Here is a 23,949-nt window from a genome sequence, read left to right on the forward strand (position 1 = left end):
CCTCAAGTGTTGGCATTTGTATTGTTTCATTTGTAAGCAATGTGTAAGTCTTTAAGAAAGAACGAAAGAATCTGATTTGAATTCAAGTAAGCAATTTCAAATTTTTATGACTTTCTCTTCTGAAGAATGTTGCATAACCTTAGAAGTCAAGGTTAAGAAAGTCATATAACTTATTTTTCAATCTTTATTTCTAGAATCATGGTTACCCATGAGGAATAGTCCCAGAGCAATACAAGGTGAAAACCACTAGAGATACTCTTTAATTTTTAAAGGCTTCTGTTCCAATATTTAAGGTTACACATTAACTTTTCGAGTTTGGAGATATAGTGTATCATGTTCTTTCTCACAGACACCGGTGAGCCAGACTCTTGGTAATGCACTGACAGAGAAGACTTGATTAGTTTGGACACTGACACAATGAATCTAGTGAGAATTCTTCCCAAGCCAGCATATATCCTTTATTACGAGCGAGCATGGTAAACATCATTGATAACAGATACACATCTGTCTTGCTTTAGAGTTGACCAATCTCATGACCTGAACTTTGGGTAAAAAAATTACATGGTGGATTTTCCCAGCCTGACTGAATTAGAATCAGTATGCTAAATTACGCTTGAATGTATATGATCTTTAGAGGCCAGATAGACTCAATTAATATTTACCTTACCATTAATTTATGCATTTGAAGTATTAAATTTTGAAAGAAAATAAATTTCTAGGTTAATAAAATAGCGCAATCAAATCCTTTATTTATTTTTCTCATTAGACTGAAATAATAAACCAAATGGACAAGAAAAATGTCAATAAAAGTTTTAGCCTGAAACATTATTTCTCAAAGATAATGTTAAGATAATATGAAAATATGCGCATTGCTTGTAATTGAAGTGCAGGAAAATCAATGCATTTACCTTTGAAAAGCAGAGGTATTCATTGCCTTCAAGCTTCAGTTTAGGACCTCAGCCTGCCAGCTACTGGTCCTACAGAGATGATCTTCTGGTTTTGTTATGAAAGGGAATGGAAGAATCTCTCTGGAAGGAAAACTTAGGTCATTTCTATCTCAACCTGTACGTATTCCATAGTGTATATGGAGCACATTAGTAGTTTTGCCTATCATTCTTTGCCAGAGTAGAAAACAGTTTCCAAATGAAATAATCTGAATTATCCTAAAGCCAAAAAATAAGAAAGAAATATTTAAAATTGTAATTCACTTAACCAGTGAAAACTTGAACACATTATCTTCTTTAGTTGGAGACTCGCAGTCATCTTTTGCATATTATATTTAGCCAACAACCAAATTTTAATTTTTAATTAGGAGGCATTAAAATATAATTAGCAGCAAATAACAGAATGACAAATCTACAAAAATTCATAAAGGTCAAAGGAAGCAGCATTTTTAGCCACAGCAAGAAGTGTTCTTCCATGAATTTAGGGAATCATGGTGACCACTTCACCTTCTCCACATTCACCTCCAAGGCAAATTTTCTAGAAGCAACATTGCTTTTTGAAAACAATAATGATGATAATCATGTGGGGATAGCTGTCAAAACCAGAAAGTGTACATTCTTCAGAGTCAAGAGACCCTCAAACCTCAATAAACACCATATATAAAGGAACATAGCAAATTTCAACACAGCATACACACAACAAAAGTAATTCATTTATCAGAGACCAATACAATTTTGAATATGCATTTTCCAGAAGGAAGCAGAGGGCAACAGAGACCACCTGCAGCTGTCAGACCTGTGGAAGTGAAACAATGCATTACAAAATTCACACCAATATATGAATTATAAGTGAAAAACAAATGTGTTATCTAAAAAAAGTTGGTTGGTGACCCAACATATAGATCTCTATATGTATATATTTATATATATAATGATAAAAATCAGCTTGCATGAGGGTCATAGTCTACCTACTTTGAAGTTATATCACACATACTAGAAGCAATTTACAGAATTTGTCAAGTTTGCATATACAGGAATTGCAAAATGAATTAAAATACATTGAAATATAGAACACTCAAAATGTATTTATATAAACCTCCCAGGATTGACAGGGATTGGCCGTAATCAGCACTTGCCACCATTGAACAAAAACTATAATCAAGAAGAAGGAGAAAAAAAAATCCAAGGGAAAAAAGAAGAAAATTAAAAAAAAAAATCCTTCTTTTATCATGTCTTATTTAAAATAACGTTCTCCTTGTTGACACGCAGTGTTGATGATTTTGTTGTTGCCCCAAGATGGGGATTTCGTTTGATGATAGCTTATGTTCTGTAGCTTTTTGATTTCTGTTTCCTTCCTGCAGATAATGTGTCTTTTAGTAGGAAATCAGTGGTATCCGTAGGAAATATTTACTATATCGATGACGTTCGGGCCAACCCCTGAGCAGTCAGCGAGATGATGCTTTAAGCAGCCGAAAGAAGAGAAAAAACAAAAACAAAAAATAGATCTTGCTATTAGAAAATGTCCTATCACTTCACACTAATTTTCTTGAAATAAAAGATCAGTGATTTGCCCAAGAAAATGTTATAAACAAAGCGTGTGATAGCCTCTTCGTTTATGCTTCCGGAAGCAGGCGCTCCTTGGGTAGGTAATTAGAGAACAGTGGGTGCAGAATGGTGCTTGGAGTTTAGGGTCAACTTTGCTGTCCGCTCCGTAGATTTTACAGGCGATTTGCTCTTTGCTTTAAGAAGAGAAAGTGATATTGGAAAAAAGTCAGCACTTTAGATTAAAGCAAAGCACCCTTCACAAAGCCACAAACAAGAAGCAGGACAGAAAGTCCATGGCTTGTAGCTATCATCCTTGCACCTGCGGAAGAAGTTATAAGATATTCGCTCATCTTGAAGATTTCCAATGCTCCTTATTAGGCTGTTTTAAACACATACATATATATATTTAATTAGCTCGCCAGCTTGGCTCTGGTGCTCATGAATGTCTTGGCATGCACTGCAAATAACAACACATACAAAGTATTTCAGTCCCAGGAAGTTGGTCTTGTTTGTTTTGTCTGTTTTCAAACAATGCCATCCCATGGTTGGGAACACTGAGAGGAACAAATCCAAATACTCTTCCCTCAAGGAATTCTTTACGGATCATTCCCTATAGTCATTCCATTATTCCTCTATTGGTACCGAAAACACACGTAACCTGTTTTACTACCGCATAAGCACAAAACCACAGGAGTATACCCAACACTGAGAGCAACAGGCGTCTCGTGGGTGGGGAGAATTGTGTTCTGGGCTGGGTGCGTTAGGGGCATTTTGTTCTAGAGAAAGATCTTTCTTAATTGTTTATCTCGGAGATCTGAGGAAAAGTTAGTGCTATCAAGAGTTGGAAATTTTTGAAAGAGCTTGGGGAAAATGTAAGAGGGAGAACTACATTGCATTTTTGTATTTTATTCTTCATGCATTTTATACAGTCAGCTTCTAGCTAATTATGTATGAAATACCTTTATTTGTAAGAAGACAAAAATGTGATGAGGCTCAAAGTATTTTCTTTCGTTATTTTTTTTGTTTTTTTTTTTTGGTTTTTGTTTTTTTTTGTCTTTCTTTTTTTTCTTTTTTCTTTCTTTCTTTTTTTTTTTTTTTAATTGGAGAAAGGTTGAAACCATTCGAAAGGATAAGGGTAGGGAAATTCACTCTTTGGAACATTTCTGCTAACGCGTGTTCAGGTCCACATTGGCAATGATAAACATTGAGGCAAAAACACATGCTCACATTTAGTAGGCCAAAATTACCATTTTTTGGTTAGGTCACTGCCATTGATCATCTTGTTTGGTAAGTGAGCCATATATTTAACACAGTATCTCCACACAGAAACCTAGTGCCTGAAGACCCCGAGGTTAATGGTGAGTCTCTGGAGAGAGCCTTCACTCAGGCTGGGTAAGAAGGTTCAAAAATGCAAAAGTGATAGCGTAGGTCATGTGCAGCTCTAACCACAAAGATCATGCAAGGGAAATATCTATGTAGAATCTATGTAGAACTGTTAGCATCAGAGCTTTCCAAAATTAAATATATATTCTTGTTAGCTTTTGAAGAGAAATTCTTTGACATGGACTCATTTAATCAAAAAAAAAGGAAAGAAAAAAGAAAGAAAAGAAATGATTACATGACTCCTTTAGTAATAGCTAACTGCTTTTGATGTGACACAAAGTATGTCGGGTATTGAATAAAGGTTTAAAAAATGCTAAGAGCAGTAAAACAACTCACTCTTCAGAGAAGGTACTGTGTGAAGTAATAGTTTCCTTTTCAGCATGGTCACTGCAAATTGGTTCACACTTGCTCAACCTGTGTGTGTACCATGTTGCCCCTTTCTCAAATAATCAACCCTTCAGAGGAGATGTCTAAGCCCACCATTCCCCAAAAGATATGAAGGGAACAGCTACTGCATTTTGACCCAACACTTCCAACCATACTCTGTCCAGCATGTGCAAGTTAAAACAAGATTGACACAAGTAGTATAATTAGAAAGAAACTCAACTGCAGACCGTAGAGTATTTTAAGGCTACTAAATTTCTGAACTGCCCTCACACAGGCAATTTGCCATTGTAACATGGTACTGTTTTTGCATTTGTTTGTTTTTCAGCTCGTAATCATTCATCTGCTCTAGGTACATGCATTTCCTAGCATATTTCTATTAAATGAAATGTATTGCTGTCAGGCCAATTGTAAAACGTCCCTCCTTCCCCCTGTACGTTAGATTCGACAGCAATTTTATCATCAAATCACTGATCGTTTTTCTCTTCTTTCTGTTTTACGTCTTGAATGAAGAGATATGTGCTCCTTTATCTTTGTAATCCCAAAGATTTAGTAAAATACAAGACTCTTAAATGCTGTCATTTGTCCTGTGTAGTTTTAACAAATAATCATCATAGTCCTTTCTTTCGGATGTACACTATTCTGAGTACTACATTATTACCAAACATGTTATGCTCTTTTCTAGAGTGTTAATTTTATTATTATTATTATTATTATTATTTTGCAAAAAGAAAACTTTGGCCGCTCATCACGCTTTATTATTATCTTCACCAATAGAAACATCTCACTTTTGTGAGACTATGACGATTATTGGGAGGTTAATTAATTATTAATTAATTATTATTGAGGTTTCTTCTGCCTTATGCCCCGAAGCAGGTTAACTTGCTATTTCCTCATAGGACCATGAGTTTAAGCCACTCTTCCCCTCAAAAACCCTGCATCCACTTTGTGTGTCCGCACCAGCTAGCTGTTATCTCCCGCCCTCTGAACTTCACAGTGTATTGGCTTTGCCTCTCCAATGGCCTTAACATGGCTTACATTGACCCCTGAAAGGAGAATTCATTATATTCATATCTTATCTCATGGATTACATTGCAAGCTCATTAAAGCAAGGGGCAAAACTTTAGCAATTTTTTTACGACTCTCAATGTCTAAAACAATGCCTGGAGAATTTTAAAACTTTTGCGCCCAACACAAAATACGCTGTAAAGAAGAGAGATACCATTATCTCAATTGTGTGAAGAAAATGCACAAGAGAACATGCCCGGATGAAGAGCAGGCTAATAGAACTTAAAGATTTCTGTATGACTCAGAATGCCATTTCGTAATGTCCTTTCACTTCCATTTAATAATGACGACTTCCGTTTGGTTTTATGCTTAAGATCTCCATGGTGCTCTCTCAGGTGTAATTCCCCACGCCTTTGTAAGACAGGCAAGACATTTTCTCCATTTTTGCAAATGGAAAAGTCTAAGAAATCTTCTTAGACGTCTAAGGAGTGCAGGAACCTAGCTTCCAATTCTCAGCTCTTTTTAGACCTCATGCAATACCCATTGTCGCATCACCTTCACTGAGATGTGGACAAGCAGGCATTTCTCAAGAGGCTGACTGTGACAAATGAGTCTGGCTGAGGAGAAATAGGAAAAAAGAATAAAAAAAGAAAAGGCTTCAAATATTTTGTCTTAACCGTAATTATTATTTCAGAGAAGAACAAAAAATTCCCTCCATTGCTTTTAAAAAAACAAAACGACCTGAAAAACTACCAATCAGGGCACGGCAGTGAGACCTTGGCATTGTCCGCAGTCCCGTGCAGATGGTGCCCAGTTCTCCCGCATGGTGGAAACCACTGTTGGGTTCAGCTCAGTCCTGCATCTTCCTGCCTCATTTAACTCACTACAACTTTCCAGACAGCAAAGTGTGCCCTGCCCCTCTGAGGTGTCTGCCAGATGGAAGAACTTAGCTCCCTGTTAGCACCTTCCTTTTTAAACTAGTCCATCTGTACTGCCATCTCCTTCCGGCACCCACGGTCAGGAGGCTGGAAGGCACTGGGCATATTTAACAACGCGGCATCACTCTTCTCGTTCACATCAATTCCCAAAATGACTACCGTGCATCGGGCCTCGACGATGTGTCAGGGAATTTGCATACATTGTCTTAGTTCACCCTCTAGACAGTTCTGTATAGTAGACAAACAGGTCAAGAACATGCAACTCAGCGACCTGGAATAACTCACCCTAAGTTACATGAACGATAGGTGGTAAAGTACAGAAATGAAGGAACAGCGAGGCAAGTCAGATCAGCTTAGAAGGACACAGGTGCCTGGGTAGGTCAGTGGGTTAAGCGTCCTGCCCAGAAGCAGGTCTGACTCTGGATTTTGGGTCAGGTGTTCTGTGGGATCAAGCCCCAAGTGAGTCTCTGTGGTGACAGCGCGGAGCCTGCATGGGATTCTTTCTCTGTCCCTCCCCTGTGCACACGCATGCACGCGTTCTCTCTTTCTGTCTCTCTCTCTAAATATATAAATGTTAAAACCAACCAACCAACAAACAAAAGGATTGGGCACCTGGGTGGCTCAATCAACTTCAGCTCAGGTCATGATCTCACAGTTCATGGGTTTGAGCCCTGCATCGGGCTCTGTGCTGACAGCTCGGAGCCTGGAGCCTGCCTCGGATTCTGTGTCTCCCTTGCTCCCTGCCCCTCCCCCACTCATGCTCGCGCGCATAAAATAAAACATTAAAAAAATTTTTAAAAAGGACATCCTTTTTTTCTGAAACTCCCTAAGGCAAACAGCCTTGCTCCATGGTCTCCACATCTGTTACATCAAGATGTGAAGCTATTATTTGTATATACACTAATCTTTTCAGAGAAAATGCACTGGCCGTAACATACTTCAGAGCAAAAAAAAAAAAAAAAGAATAAAAAAGTTTGATATCAGACTTTTAGTTTTCCCAAATAGTAATAACAAGTAAAGTTTGTTTTGCTCTGTATAGTGTACCAACTGTCCTATGACATAATATTTTAACCTTTTCGTTTTATAGACTTTTACAGCTTACAGGTTCATCCAGATTAACTTAAACATTTGAGTAAAAGGTGACTCTACCATCATTCTTCCATGCCTTCCTCTTTCTAAGAACTTCTTTTTTCCAGGAGTGTCTCTGTGGCTCAGTTAGTTAGGTGTTCGACTTCGGCTCAGGTCATGATCCCGCAGTGCGGGAGTTCCAGCCCCGCATCAGGCTCTGTGCTCACAGCTCAGAACCTGGAGCCTGTTTCAGATTCTGTGTCTCCCTCTCTCTCTTCCTCTCCCCACCGCTCGCACTCTGTCTCTCTCTCTCAAAAATAAGCATTTAAAAAAATTTAACGAAGTTCTTTTTTCCAAGTTGTTTAATTCAGATTGATAGCCTAGGGCCAAAAAAGTTAACTTGTCTACCAGGAAAAAGCATTAGAAGAGGCTATGGGTATTGAATTCAAAGAACCAGGTAGAGCGTTTAGACAACTGTCTAGACACTTTATCCCATTGCAATTTTACCAGCTCTTCAAATATCCACTTTTCCTTGGCCGTGAATATTTTCTGATGGATTAATTTCCTATGTGAGTACAACTTTTCATTGGTTTAGATACGAAGAACAATCGCAATTCAGGGCATCTGTCTACAAATTTGGGCATAATTCTCTCCTTTCTCTTGTTTGAGTATCTACAGGAATTAAAAGGAACAAGAAAAGAGAAAGAAAACAATTTGTCTCCAGTTGTGTGGCTCCACGGTCTTACTCCAGTCTTTATTTTGTGAAAGTGAATATTAGCAAGGTTTATCATCTGAACAAACCTAAAAATGAAAATGCTCCAATAAAAAAAGGAAGCAACTGTCAAAGACTTTTTTTTTTTTTTTTTTTGTCTGTAAGGAAGCCAAGTTTATAAAGGATGAGTGTCCATTACAGCTCTGGGAACAGACATACCCTTTGACATACTTCTCTTTTATTACAGATTCCAGTTTTAAGAAATGAAAATAGCTGTGTGAGAAAATTTGGGCTAGCTTTTAATGCAATTTTTATTCAGGTTTGCACATACTAAATCACTATTTAAGGGGAAAGGTCAAATAATAGAACGATTTTATCCTATAATTTTTTGAAAAGAATATCTTTTTATTAGAATTCTTACAGATCCAGTGCCAATTTCTTCCAGAAATCCATTTTTTGAAAGAAGTGTGCTTCATTTTGACCTAATACATAAATTGCCTATTTTACTGTGCCCCAGCATGTTGGCAGGTTAGCTGTTTAAATTTCCTTTCCTGCGTTCCTTTCGTCAGCAAATTTACACCTCTATTCTAGTTATGAGGCCTCTTATTGGAGCTGGGGGGAGAGGGTGGGGAGTGAAGTTGCCCAAATACTCAAGATCTGACTGACGAGATGATACGCCATTCACCACAGAATTTTCGAGAATCTAGCCTTGGCAGGATTTCAGGATTTCTACCTACCTTGTACGCTGACTTGAGAAGGAACATATAAAGCGATGGTGCCTCCCACCTGCTAAGGCCATAGTGCATCTCACAACACACTTTCATTGTAACTCATTCATCCGGCTAAGACTGCTTTGGGTGCAGACCGGATGATGATTACAATGGCAGCAGCTAATATTTCTTGAACGTTTGTTATTTCTTGACCTCTGCTTGTGATCCCATGAAGTTAGGATAATCATTTTGCTACTTAAGGACCTGACTCTGTGCTCGAGTTTACCCAGCCAGTGGGTGGTGCCGCAGACATTCAAAACCAGTTCTGTTTCACTCCAAAAGGTAATTTGCATCATAATTTCCTCCCGTGATTCTTCATGCCTGAAAACTCTAGACTCTCTCAATTCTGCCTATTAGAAATATTTGGAAATATGAGCTGTTTTGACAAAATGGAATGGAGAACAATATAAATTAGTGGAAAACAAAATGTTCTCAGAATGAGGTTTTTAATACTACATGCATTTAATAACTCCTTTGATGCATGAATAAGAATGATTTATTATTAGCATCACATCCACCAGTATATAAATAAATGCTGCGGAGAGGCTGGCAACTCTTTACCCACGGAGTTTAACTATCCTTCCTGCATGTATGTTTTCATTATTAACTAGCATATTCTTTATTCATAACGCAAAGTAGATATTAATCCACATCTTGTTGGTATGATCACAAACCCCCTGTTAGGGACTGCACACACACGTGGTTTTGTTGCAGTTTGACAGTGTTGTTGAACAACGCCACCTTTCCCAAAGAGCTTAAATAAGCACATTCAACTTGGGGAATGTAAGAGAGGAAATTATGAAGACAACTGGGATCAATGTGGAATGACCTTACGTCAGGGTAGGCTATGACTGTCTGCCCTGAGTGAGGAAGCTGATACAAAGAGCACCACAGGGGCTCCTGGGAGGCTCCGTCAGTTAAGCATCCAACTCTTGATTTTGGCTCAGGTCAGGATCTCATGGTTCCTAAGATCCAGCCCCACGCTGGGCTGCATGCTGACACAGCAGAGCCTGCTGGGGATCTCCCTCCCTGTCTCTCTGCCCCTTTCCCCATCTCTCTCCCTCTCCCTTCCCCCCCACTCCACCTCTCTCTGCCCTGCCCTACTCCCTCTCCCTCTCTCTCTGTCCCTCCCCAGCTCTCATGCTCTCTTTCTCTCTAAATAAATAAATAAATAAACATTAAAAAATAAGAGCGCACCACAGCTAGAATTATTGACTACTAAGTGAAGAGGTAAGAAAGCTGTATTTTCAGATTTGAGCCATCACTAACTAATTGGTGAAATAAAGAATCTGTTGTTATAGATCACCCTTCCCCTAACATCACCAGAGAAGAATTTCTCGTCAAAGAAACACATCTCATATTTTTACAGAAATGGCAACTGCGGCACTCAGAGTGAAGAAACAGAAGTCAAGGAAAGACAAGGAAAGAAAAATAGCTGCGGAAATGTGATTTCACTTTTCACTTATCCTCTTACATAAATTGAAAAGTAAAGATTTCAACAAAATTTACACAGTAATTTGCCTACATTTAAACATCACCTTTGGGGTGCCTGGGTGGCTCAGTTGGTTAAGCGTCCAATTCTTGGTTTAGGCTCAGGTCATGATCTCATGGTTTGTGAGTTCGAGCCCCACATCTGGCTCTGTGCCATTGGCACAGAGCCTGCTTGGGATTCTGTCTCCTTCTCTCTCTGTCCCTCCCCTCCTTGCTCTCTCCCTCTCTGTCTTTCTCTCAAAAGTAAATAAACATTTGGAAAAAAAACCTTTAAAAAATCCATTTTAATTGTACAGCAATGTTTGCTTTTGAGGAAAAAATTATTTGAGTACCTACTGCCAATAGGATGTAGAAAAACCTTGGGGCACCTGAGTGGCTCAGTCGGTTAAGCGTCCAGCTTCGGCTCAGGTCATGATCTCAGGGTTTATGAGTTTGAGTCCCATGCTGGGCTCTGTGCTGACAGTTCGGAGCCTGGAGCCTGCTTCAGATTCTGTGTCTCCCTCTCTCTCTGCCCCTCCCCTGCTCACACTCTGTCTCTCAAAAATGAATAAACGTTAAGATTTTTTTTTAGAAAAACATCAATTGTATAGCTTCAGAAAACACACCTATTTTAACATAAGAAACAGGTTTTGAGACTTTACCCATATATTTTCTAAATTTGAGCCCGTGGTTTTATCCTTTTCCTTAATCCAGCCATTTCAAAATTATCTAAATTATAATGTTTTACAAATTATCCTCAGAACAGAAATGACCTTAGCCATCAGAATTATGTAATTAACAGAGATAGTTGAAGCATTTAAAATCCCCTTTATCAAGGCATGTGCATACAAGAAAAATATGTAATTGCCAGGACTGCCTACCAAATGTCCTAAACATAATTTGTTATTAGATACAATTTTAAATACATGAATATTGTTGTCATGGTATGTAATGAAGGATGGTCCAATTGTAATTTCTAATCCTCTCTCTCCATTAATACATAAGGGGCCTGGGGTTCTTTTCTTATAGATTGACTGAATTACATAAAAAATCATGTAACTTGGGGCGCCTGGGTGGCTCAGTGGGTTAAATGTCAGACTGGCTCAGGTCATGATCTCTCAGTCTGTGAGTTCGAGCCCCACGTCGGGCTTTGTGCTGACAGCTCAGAGTCGGGATCCTGCTTCGGATTCTGTGTCTCCCTCTCTCTCTGCCCCTCCCCTGCTCACACCCTGCCTCTCTCTCTCTCTCTCTCTCTCTCTCTCTCTCTCTCTAATTACATGCTAAATACAATATTTAGACACTGCATTAACACCAAAAATATCTAGACAAAGTTCATATCTATAAAATACTTATATTTTCAGATTGTTTGAAACTGAGTTTTTACATTCTAAAGGGTTTTTCTTTCTATTTAGTACTTGTGATCCTATTGTTTGCTCCCTACATGTAGGGTTTTTCAAATTAACCATTTACATTGCTAAGAGAAGTGAGAAAAATTAATAAACTTATTTAATCAGAAAAATTAAAGCTCAAATGTGTTCCAGGGCTGAAGAAGATGTTGCTGAGATTGTGTCTGTAACACAAAACATAAATAAAACAAGAAAAAAAGCAGTCCCATAATAGACCCCCTCATTGCGCAATGCCTAAGACCTGTCTACTTTAAAATATAGAGTGACTGCATTACTTAATCTTTATTAAAGTATTTTTGTCTGTGAAGCTAATAAAATTGCTTCATGTAATTTCTTGCAGTTTACTTTTTCAACAGCTCCACAGTCATCAGCTTCACGGAATAGGGAATCCTAACGCCTAGTTTTACCATTGGCTTTAGTTCAAACACCAAGAATTTAACCTGTCTTGGGTTTGTTTTATACATATAGGGTTCTAAATTCATGCAAAAATGCTTTCTCAAGCTTTTTAAAAGACATATTAAATAAAACATAATTATCATTTATAAATCCTCCGGAGTACTAATTTTCCTTGATAGCCCCAATGACTGCACCATTATTCATCACTCTGAAATCCCTCTGAATTGGGGGCCGAATGAGTCATGCTATTGAGAGGAAAATGATTGCATGATATGTAATTTATGGACTTTATATGAGTTTGATTAGTTTCATCAAAATAAGTTTATCAAGATCACACTCGTTATGTTCAGAAAAATTAAAAAAAAATAATTTGACGGTCAGATTATCCATCTAGCTCACAGGAAATAAGATGCAGTGTTCTTAACTTCGACGCTACTAGAATTTCTGAGAATTCCTACTTCCATGCTAGGACTTCTAACGTATGTGTGCACACACGTGTGCACGTGTGTATAAATATATGTACACACACATGCATGTATGTATATGTTTTTGTCATGACCTCCACAATCATACACCATTATTTTACCTTGCCTTTTTGTTTTTATTTGTTTAATATATTTTATTTGTTTGTTTGTTTTCTCTGTCATGAGTTGCCTGTCACTGGACTATCTTTAAATCTGGGAAATTTTAAATGATGTGTTTTTTTCCCCCCAATATAACAAAAGTAATAAATTATCACCATATAAATATTAATTATACACACAAAATAATTAAGCAATTAAAAATCATAACATCTTGGGGTGCTTGGGTGGCTCAGTCGGTTAAGTGTCCTACTTTGGCTCAGGTCATGATTTTGCAGTTTGTGGGTTTGAGCCCTGCGTCAGGCTCCGTGCTGAAAGCTCAGAGCCTAGAGCCTGCTTCAGATTCTGTGTCTCCCTCTTCCTCTCTGCCTCTCTCCTGCTCTCTCTCTCTCTCTCTCTCAAAAATAAATAAACATTAAAAATAATCATTACATCTTGACTTCGGACGTACATTTTCATATATTTCTTGTCATTTTTCTATGCAAGTATCTCAGATTGATTTAAAGTTTTATATCCTATATTTTTGACTTTAATGTTTTGTCCTGTATCTTTCACATTATATTATGTGTTGAATCTTACCTAGTTTCATTAAAACTTGATTTTAGAAGCTGTGTAACAGTCACTGTATGGTTTTAACATTTTAACACATTCATTAAGTAACTTCCTTGCTGTTGGTCATTTGAGTATTTCCAATTTAGGGATGACCTCTCTAATAAGCATGGGTCTGGGCCTACTTCCCACTGATCTTTCTGGAATCTCCTCCCAGGAATATTACTTCAAGCACAAGTGGGCCACACAATCTAAAGCCCTGTGACTGATCTTTCCAGATAAATTTTTCTCCAGAAGGAAAGTACCAATTCACCATGTAAGTAATCATATACCAAAATGCTTGAGTCCCTGTAACCTTGATGATACATGTTGATTCTAAAAATCTTTGCCAAGATTATATGTGTCAAGTTTGAAAAAAAGACTAGGGTTTTGACTGAGACTGCATCAAGTCTATAACTACTTTTGAAAAACTTGACATTCTTTAAATTGAGATCGCCCATCCAAAGACACAGCATATTTATTCATTTATGAAAACCTGAACTCTCTGAACCAAGTGTTCCAACGGTCTTCATATTTAGAATGCTTGTTATTGTCTTTAAAAAGAAAACTAGATACTGTATATCTTTCGTTTTTGTTGTTACTGTTGAGAATTATTATTATGCCCCAAATATTTTCTATTTGGGTATTGTTGTCCATACCCAAATAGGCTTAAGTGTATTTTGCTATCTCTAAGTCATTTAGAATGGAGTACATAATCATAGTATATGTAAAATTGATATTATTTTATTCTTTTCCTAAGTATTAGATATACATATTTCCTTGTCTGCAGCATCGTGTTTTATTTACATTTGACTTAATCAAAAAAATTTTTTTTAATTTCTTACAGTAAAATGTTACTTTCACTTGTATATTTTGTAACTTTAAATCTTGAGAGCCTCAGGCATCTGATTTTATGCTAATCTTTCTAAATCTGATTTTTCTTTTCTGCTCTGCTCTTTAATTAATTTGAGTTCATCTGGATATATATCCTAAATTATGACAATGTTTCCTTTTGTCACTTATTAATTAAATCAATCCTTTCTTAATTCTTGTATTTTTTAGTTCATCAGTATGATATTATTTTATGTAACTTTAGGGCTTCCCAGGCTTCTTATTTTCTTTCTTCCCTATTCATATTTGTGTTCCTTTGCTACCTTTTTAATCATAGTTACTTAATAATATGCTTCAATATCTGGTAGGTACAGAAAAAGGAACCAATCACTGCCAGGTTTACCCTGACAGATAGTTAAAATACATCATGTCACTTACTGCTGGAAATGACCCTTAGGGCATATGTGTTAATATTTCAGTGTCATAAATAATGACTCCTGAGGTTCAGAGATATTTTGTACACAGCTCACTCAACAAACAGGCTGGGGGTTATTGGTTTATCTAAATCCATTTTATTTTATTTTTTCTATTTTTAAAGCTTTTAACTAGTCTCACTTGTTTATGTTTTCAGATGTATGTTTAATTATTTTACAATTTTAAAAATTCTGAGGGTCATTTTTGGAAAGCTTGAAATTAATTAAGAGAGCAGCCGAGGTGTATAATTGTGGTTTCCAAATACATGTTGCTTATTCCGGTCACACAGTTCAAATTCCTAACAATCCTTTGGAGTTTTATTATGCTTTACAATAAGGATCTAGTTACAACCTTGGGCAAGACAGCTGGTGGCCAATATATTTAGTATGGTTATCTAAGGGGAAATTTATCATCAACTAATGGCATTGTGACAGAGTAAAAAAGGAAGTTCTGAAATTATGCACAACAAAACGTGAGCCGGAATGAAGACTCAGTCTTCCTTCTTTAATTCATCACCTACACACACTCAATACACACACTCCGCCACAGTGGAGCCAGGTGGTGTAGACCATGTACTCTCAGGACTTCACGGTTCCTAATAATCACCATCATAATAACAACGCACATGCAACAACAGTCCTATTAATACAACAACTAGTTATCATTTATTGAGGGCTTGATCAATGCCGAGCTCTCTCTGTATCTAATTTCACTGAATCCTCAAAACTCGGTGAAGATACCATAGTTTCCATTTAATAAATGAGGATATGGAGACATGACCAGCTATGAGTGATGGACATGAGATGGGGACGGACGTCCTCCTTAAGTGCTGTGCCTACTGCCCCTGCTGGTGAATGCCAAGGCAAGAGGCAGAAGGTCTAAGGAACACCTTCCTGTTTATTTCTACCCCTTGCAGCTGATATGAATGCACCTGTGGTAGCTATAGGTGGCAGCAGAGATCCTTGGGAGAAGGAACCCTGCATTTTCTCTTTTAAGATGTGTGTTACCTTGGCCAACTGAACTAAGTCTTTCCAGCAACTTCTCCAACCTTTGGTCATCTATCCAGATAGCTGCTTCTCTGGCAGCTTTCTGAAATCTCAAGGATCATGCAATCATTAGAGACAAGAGCTTAGAACCCTGACAATTCTGCTTTATGGCTCCGTAATTACAGAGCTCCTGGAAATCACAGGTAAACCTTAATGTGTCTAGTCGTGCGTTGAAAAGCCCTCCCAACATATAGCTGGCCTTTGGTTTTATAGACCCAGATAGGTACTGAATTTCAATGAGTGAAGTATGGTTTGCGAGAGAATTTAGCCAGTATAGACTTTTAATCTACATAATTCCGGTTCAAACATGGCTCAAGCAGATTCCTTGGCCGGTATTATTTAAAGCACTGCCTCAAATCTATTTTTCATCTTATTCATAGACACTTGATTTACATAGCAGCCATTTAACTGATAGAATTACGATGATCAAATTAATTTAACCTGTGTAAGCAGCCAAGTTGGATCATTTAAACCAAAATCAACATTGAGGTCTAAATCATATCATGGGCTTTCTACCTGGATGCCACGCACCATTTCCTCATATTTTAAGTGAGGAAAACAATCTCCTGCAAGCCCCTCAGCCCCTCAGCTGCCCCCTCCCATCCCCCCACCCCCACCCCCACCGGCAGCTTTGAATCCTGTTTCAGGATCATTCTTACTAGATCTGGCCACTTTTGGAAAGCAGCCATGTTTATCGGCAGCAGGGGAGCTCCAGGAGCTCTTGGCATCTAGCAGCTGTAGCAAGGCAGCTGCCTCTCAGTGTTCAGGTTCACCTCCTGGTGAAAACACAATCATATTTCGTAGTTCAGAGAATCAGCGTCCCTGCTGAGTGACTAGAGACTCCACACGCGGAAACAGAACTACCCCTTAACCAATGGCCAGATTTCCTGTAAGTGCCAGCTGCAGATCACGGGAGTAAAGAGAACAGCTTTGCACAAGTCTATCTCTACACTGGAAAATAAACGATGGCCAAAGGCCAGTTTCAAAAAAAGGATTTTGTAGCATCGAACACATGCATGCCTATCTCCTAGGAAATGATACAAAATTCTTTCCTCGCCTATAAGAACTTTGTACAGCTAATGATTTTCGTAATTTGCTGCACATAAAAATACTTCTTTCTGGTTCTCGATTCAGACTTTCATTCAGTAGGTCCTGGGTGGAGTCTTTGAATATGAATTTTTAACCAGCTCCCTTGGTGAGTCTGGCTTAGGTCGTCTGCACTACACTTCGAGAAACACTGTTTTAGAGTCTCGTTCAGTTTTGGAATAGTGGCAGTATTATGTACTTATGCAAATATAATTATAAGGAAAAAAACAACAAAAACAAAGATTTACTGTCCCTCTCTGTTTCCCTTTCCTCCAGCAAACATGAACTCCACTTGTTCCAGGCACCTGGTGGATTGCAAATGCAAATTGTAATATTTGGAGCCTACGAGTTATAGTTGGGTGACCGACTATCCCCTGAGCCTGAGGCTTCCCAGTAGGGCAGAATCCAGCCAGGAAAGGAGGAAAGCCCCAGGAAAAATTCCTACACTACACTACAAGGCACAACAATGGCTTCAAAGTTAAGTGTAAACAAGTTGCTTTGAGCCCTGAAAGAGGAAACAACCAATTCTAAGACCGAAGGTGGAGGCTTTATAAAAGAATTTGCATTTGAGTAGGAACTCAGCAAAGAGGGAAGGGCCCACGCAGGGAAAACACAGTTGCAAAGTCACAGAGGTAAAACAGTATCTGAAAATGTTGCAGAAATACCAATTAAGAAGATTATGGGCGTGAGGATTGGGAAAGCGGGAGCAACAAGGCTGGAAATTACACCACGCAAGTTTGCGATGGTGCTTTGGAAATAGTAATTATATCATACTTGCTCTGTTGTGATCTGTTCGATGCATTAGAATTTAAACAGGCAAAGTATTAGGAGCTGTTGCAAGAGATGCGGAAAGTGAACAGGCTCCATATTGAGAACAAAGTCTCTATTGGTGGAACAGGAAAAAAAAAACGCAGTTGTTCAAGGTTATCTTAAAGAGACCATTTGGAGGACTGAATAACTGATTCATTGTGGCAACCGGAAGAAGAGGAAATAAGAACATTTTCAAGATTTCCACAAGACCTGTGGATGGTGATCATGTTGTTAAAAGGATTGGGGAACCCCAGAGGAAGAACATTTCTTTTTGGTGAGGAAGCTAAGATAATAAACTCAGTTTTGAGTTGTTTGCGTTTGGGGGCCTAACCTATAGATCACTGTGAAACAAACCATCCTACAACTCTTTATTATTTCTCAGAAGTTAATGTCAGCTGGGCTCAGCTGCAAGGTGCTGGTTGAAATAGCAGTGAGGGATGAAGGTAAAGGTTGGCCCGCTTGGGCTTCTGTCAACTCAGTAAGGCGGTCTCAAGGTAGCTGTCCTTTTATGACGCCTGGCTTCTAAGAGGCCAACAGCAGAAGCTAGAAAGCCAACAACAGAAAGGCTAGGTCTCTCGACTGGGCGTTGCAGTGCTTGCATAACATTACCTTACACCTTCCTGTCTAAGTGTCTCATGCCAGCCGGGCTGGGGCGGCGGGGGGCAGGGAGGAAAGGCCCCAGGTGTCAATGGGTGCAGTCAACAAAGGTGCAGCCCTCTCTACCCTGCCACAGTGCTTGTAGAAGGCACATGTGGAGATGCACTGGGGGACCAGAGTGAACCGCAGTCTGGCTCTCCAGAAAGAAATCAGAACTGGAAACAGGGGTGGAGGAGTTTTCTGAGGGAAAGTTAGCAGTGGAAATCCTAACAGTGGATGAGAAGTTCAGGGAGTTGAGAATGGAAGAGGTCTACATTCAAGAGAGGCGTTTTGGGGAGAAGCCAACAAACGTGAAACTCTACCAGCCAATCAAGAGGACACGGGAAGACTGATGTTCCTAGCAACTGCTCAGGACAAGACAGGGGAGGTGAGGGGACCGGGCTGAGGACTGACTGCAGGGCTGGCAGGGAAGGAGGTGCTAGGAAGGCAGAGTGGGCGCCGGCGCCCCCTGCCGGATGGTGGTTGGCGGCTAGTGCCTTCAGTCCAATTTGCCAGTTTTCCAGGCGTGGGGAGGGGTCCAGCAGCCGGGAAAGAAGAGAGGGACAAAGGGAGGACTGGACGGTGGCCTGTGGGGGGCACCTTTGCCTCCTGGAAGGGGGATGAGACAGGAAGAAGCAAGTAGACAAGGGTGTGTAGAGGGAGGTGTTTGGGGAGGCGCGAGCGCTCCAGTACGTCTGGGTGTTCCCTGTGAAGATGGAAGTAGAATCAGGAATTTCTTCCTCCTCAGAACATCTACAGGACAGTTTTTCAATGTCAGTTATGGGTGCACAAAACTGAAGTTCAAAAGAACTGGCAATGAGAAAACAAGGGGTTGCAAAAGCCAGGTTTTGTCTATCCATTTGCTTTATCATTTTCCCTCATTATTTTGGTTTTAATTGTGCATTAATCAAGTGAATTGAAAAGGCGATGTCATAAAGATAAACAGTTTAAAGCCGGAGGGTCCAGTCACATGCTCACTAACTTTTGGAAAAATGGGACTAGCTATATTAAATGATAGTTAAATGTATCTTTATCTTGTGATACGTAGATGGTAATAGGCTCTTTTTCCATCTTTTTTTTTCCATGTAAATTTCTGTTTTTAGGAAAACTGGTTAATTGTATGACAATTTGAACATTATATCTAGGTATATATACAGAGTTACTTTCAGTTAGTGCTTGTCCTACAGAGAGACAAAAATCCTTTGACAGAAAAATACTATGAATTAAGAGTTGAGTAATTCAGCCTAAATAATTTACTCAACCAAGTCAAAGACTATCGTGAAGAGAAAAGGCCAGATAAACCAGCCTTTTGTAACCCAGGTTAATATTACAGTGTCTTATGTACCATGGATGAAGCATGCCTCCTGGTAGCGAAAATAGACAAAAGGTTGCTATCTTGGCCTGTAAAAGCAAGATTTTAATTTTTGTGTCTTCATTATGTCTTGCCTTTAATAGAACAAGGGGAAAAAAAAAGATGCACGATGAATGGAATTTACAAATATTGTGTTTGCTCACAAAGAGAGGAAATATGTCTCCCATTTTTGTGTCATTGTGCCTGGCGTAGAAGCTCTTGGAAGGATGGAGAGTGAATAAATGAAGCATGGGTATTGAAATCAGCTTTATTTGGATATAACCTGGAAAATTATAAAGCAAAATTATAAATCAGGATGTAGGTGTTACAGTGAATCTACTATATAAATATCCATCCCAGATACTGTATTGTATACAATAATTGTGCAAGCTCAAAAACTTACACACATATAGAATGGGTGGCTGGGAAACCCCAGCTTCTGAAGTAGTTAAAAAATGTTACTAAATGTATCAAAAATATTTTCTAGTATTTCTACTGGTAGAAAAACATAGACATGAAAGATTTGGATATATTTCATATTAATCTTTGCTATAAGCAGATGGCTTTGGATGCATATCTGGATGCTTATGCATGAAGTCTACATCCTTTCTTCCATATGCATATATCCATGCATATCTGGATGCATATCCATGGATGCATAGCCATGAAGTCAGCATCCCTTCTCCCACTTTGCTTTAGAGAAAACAAGTCAAGCTGGTGGTGTGGTGGAAAATAAGCGGTGATTCCTACTTGAAAACTGTTAGAAGATATCTGGAGTTCTACCATTTAGCTCCAATCACAATACTGAGAAAAATATATTAAGATAAGTTAGCTATTTTGAGAGTACGTTACTTAATCCAAAAGTAAATAATTTAGAAATAGAACATTTCATTCCATGCTTAAAATCCTCCCTTGGAATAGGTAACCCATTTGATTTTATTCAGTGGAACAGATTTATGATCTCTAGTTTGGAGTAGTCTATGTAGGCTAATAATTTCACTTCCATGATTTGGAGTTCTCCCTAATAAGGTTGTAAACTGTCTGCTGAGGCTACTCTAATTTTGCATATAGTGTCTAGCTTCTGTTTTTATCTTTGCATGAAGGGGAGGGGGACAATGTCTCCAAAGATGTTGAATCTCTATTAAATAATGGACACAAAAATTCTAACCACTAGGGGTGTGTGCATGTGTGTGTGTGTGTGTGTGTGTGTGTGTGTTTCTGTGTGTTACATATGCATATGTGTATATACATATGTATACATATACATATATATGTACATATATATTCTAGCTGTGGTCTTGTTTTTTAACTTGGGAAACAAAAGAGATGATAAGGAGGAAAATGAGACAAAGCCACACAAACTGAGCCTTAGAGAGGCTAAGGGGCTAAACTATTTATTCATCAGACTGGCAGAAACTGCCAGGACCAAGGCAAACTCACCCACATTTAAAAGCGATGCAAACCCCCAGGGACCCTGAGTCAAGCTCTCCACACATCATATCCATTAGCATGTGATGAATAAGAAGGAAGCCTAGGTTGGCACACATTATCTTAAAAGTGCTGTTTACCAGCAAATATTTAATATATATGTACACATGTATCTGAAATTATCCTAATGAAATGCCCATCATGTATTTGACGGCTAAAGTGACCTTGAATGTTAGCAGTGTCATTTGCTACTACCAATAGTAGTATCAATACTTCTTCAATGATAAACGGTGAAGGGAAAAACTTAAAGAACGATAAATTAAGTATTTTTATGCTGCCTGCATCCTGTAATATTACGTCAAGTGTTTGAACAAAATACAGAACAGTCACGGGGTCGTGCAGGGGACTGCTCATTCCAAGAACCCTTTATCCCCCATCAAGGTTAAAACTTCAATGAGTTTCCATTGGCTGAGTGATTGCATAAATTAATGCTATTCAGAACAGCTTTAACTTGCACAGCTGACTTGGGAAATGTGTGACTAAGCTCCTAAATTGGCATCGAAGGCACATTTGCGGGAGTTGCCGAAACTCTGCACTACTTACTGCCTTTCATCCCCCCTCACTTCCTCCCATTATCATTACCACTTTCATCACAGGCAGCTGAAGTTTCTCCTTCAAAATCAAAAGCCCTTGGAGAACAATCCTGCCTTCAAGCTAGGGGCCCGCTGAAAATGTGTTGTCTCTTTCATTTACATTTTGATTAAGTGAAAGTCTCTTAATTTGGGCCATTATCGATACATAAATCTGTAGAGAAAATGAACATGCATTTATAATGCGACCAACATGACATGATTTACTGTTCTTCTAAGGTGTAAATACAGAAGGAAAAAAAAAAAAGTCCAGCTCTTAGGTCCCCTGGACGTGTACACGGCCAGAGACTAACGGGGTGACTCACGTCCTCTGGGAAGGCCCCGCGTGCTTCATCTCGTCATCATTCCAACTGCACTAGGTCTCCAATTTTAAAACCATCATACATAAACCTGTCTACTCTACTTGACCGATCTTCCTGTGGGAAGGTTTGTGAGTGGTAAAATGAAAGGCTCAAAATGGGTTTCCATACCTGATTGTGGACTTTGTTTGGGGATTTTGGCTACCGCTTGAGGGCTGGAGGTGGAGTGCATTCGCTGGTTGCCAGAGCTGTGGATGCTGCTGGGAATGGCCACTGAGACATTCTTGCGAGGCTTCATATCCTGCAGCCACATGGGTGAGGCTTCGAAGGCCTGCATCCTCCTAGCATGGCTGTTGGCATTGACTTTCAAGTAGGCCTGGGCTTTGTGTTCCTGCAGCTCTCCGTAATTAGCGTCTGTCACCCTGCATTCATACAAGCCTTCATCCTTTTTCCTCACTTTGGAAATCTGAAGCTTGTGAGAGATGTCATTGCCTTGGACTTTCACTGTCTGAAAAATTGCAGGTGGAAAAAAAAAAAGTGCTACATCAAATGATTTTGTTCCCATACGTGCTCCTAAGCTTGCTAATGTTGGAAAATGAAAGGGTCTTAATAGCCTCGTAGCCACAGTCAGAGAGCTATTTATTTTCTCAACAGTCAAATACGAAGGTCGTATTTATCCCATTGCACTAACAACTGGCTTCACAAAATCATGGGGTAATTGGTTCAATCCGGCCAGCGCCAGAGTCTCTCAGCCGTGTGGTCCCCAGATCCTAGGTTCCAGGTCTGCCATTTTCCAACCATGGGATTGACCTCTGCCTGGTTGGCTCCGTTGAACGAAACACGGACATAATAAGGTAAAGGATATAGTTTGCACCACCTCTTGTCATCACTTCAGGCTACAACTCTGAGAGATCACAAAACTATGTTGTTGGGGACACCAGGGTTTAAGTAAGAATGTGTTTTTATCCCCACATTGGGGATGCCTTACTAAAGGTAGTGACACAAGGGTTGAATATTAAGTATTCTTCTCAAATGTTTGGTGCAGGCTTACCAACAGTCATGGGGTGGCATGACTTGGGGTGCAGATTAATATCACCTGGTCTTATGGGCAGAGTACATACTTCCGGCAATGATAGGGTTTTTATGCTACTGGAACTGGAGAGGCCATCAATCAGACGCTGGTTTGATTTTCAAGAGTGAAACCGGCTTTCTTATTTCTTCTAATAATTTTGATGCCAGATTAACAGCAAAATTATATATAATTGTAATATGTAAGATTATATATAATTTTATATTATGTCAAATCTACATATACACATAGATATCCATAAGCGTCTTTATCAGAACAGCTAGATTTTATATACATCATCTATTATCCATGATTGACCGGATGATGGATTTCATAAGACACCTAGGATTTAAGGCCTTGGATGATTTTGAAAGGCAGGGAAAAGAAGTGAAGAAGGCATACACTTTCAAATGCCCCAAGTAATTAAGAAAACTTGGGGAGCGCTCATCTGTTTTTACCTACAGAGTTGTATACAGTTTCCAACAGTTGAACCATAACCATAGTATATATTTATTTGTATGCAAAATTACTTATAAATATACTAATACTATAAAAATAATGGGGACTAATCATTTCAAATATAGTCAGTTGAGTCTCCTAATAAAGTTTGAAATAGTTGGAGTACTTATATGATTATTTTTTTACAGTAAACTGAGATTTGGGGGTTTGGATCCGTGATTCTCAGCACTGATTGCACATTAGAATCCTCTAGGGAGCTGTTAGAAAATGGTCTCATTTGGATTAATGTGGAAACATTAAGTCTGCATCTCCAAGAGGTGAAGCTATCACAATGTTTCATAAAAGAATACCTGAGAATTCTAAGTTAACAACCGCTGGTTTAAGACACATGACATGACCAAGGTCACCTTGTAGGTAAACTGGGAACCAACTAGTTTCTACCTCAGTTTATAACGAAAATTTTTTGCTGATTCACTAGATTTTATTAACCTTTGGCATAGATAATACTGTTAGTCGCAGTATGTAGTAGCTGTGTGCATGACCGTGTTTCTTAACCGCATGCTTCCTTAGTTCAGGATGTGGGAAGCTATTTTCCTTACCGCTTTTTGGAAGATATA

The 23,949-nt window shown here is 38.9% G+C and overlaps 1 protein-coding gene across 4 annotated transcripts in view; it reads right to left on the bottom strand.

The window, feature by feature from the left end:
• Nucleotides 1-443: 443 nt before the first annotated feature.
• Nucleotides 444-23,949, bottom strand: part of VSTM2A (V-set and transmembrane domain containing 2A) — a 28,697-nt gene continuing 5,191 nt past the window's right edge. For 2 of the 4 annotated variants that reach the window (XM_027045973.2, XM_015074448.3), the window contains exons 5-6: nt 21,976-22,312; nt 444-2,683 (exon numbers count right to left, since the gene is read on the bottom strand). In XM_027045973.2, the coding sequence (XP_026901774.1) occupies nt 2,595-2,683; nt 21,976-22,312 (426 nt within the window). In that variant the 3' untranslated portion in view covers nt 444-2,594. The other 2 variants (XM_015074449.3, XM_015074450.3) reach the window with 2 other exon arrangements.

This window comes from Acinonyx jubatus, chromosome A2 (assembly GCF_027475565.1).
Source record: "Acinonyx jubatus isolate Ajub_Pintada_27869175 chromosome A2, VMU_Ajub_asm_v1.0, whole genome shotgun sequence".
Taxonomy (NCBI): Eukaryota; Metazoa; Chordata; class Mammalia; order Carnivora; family Felidae; genus Acinonyx; species Acinonyx jubatus.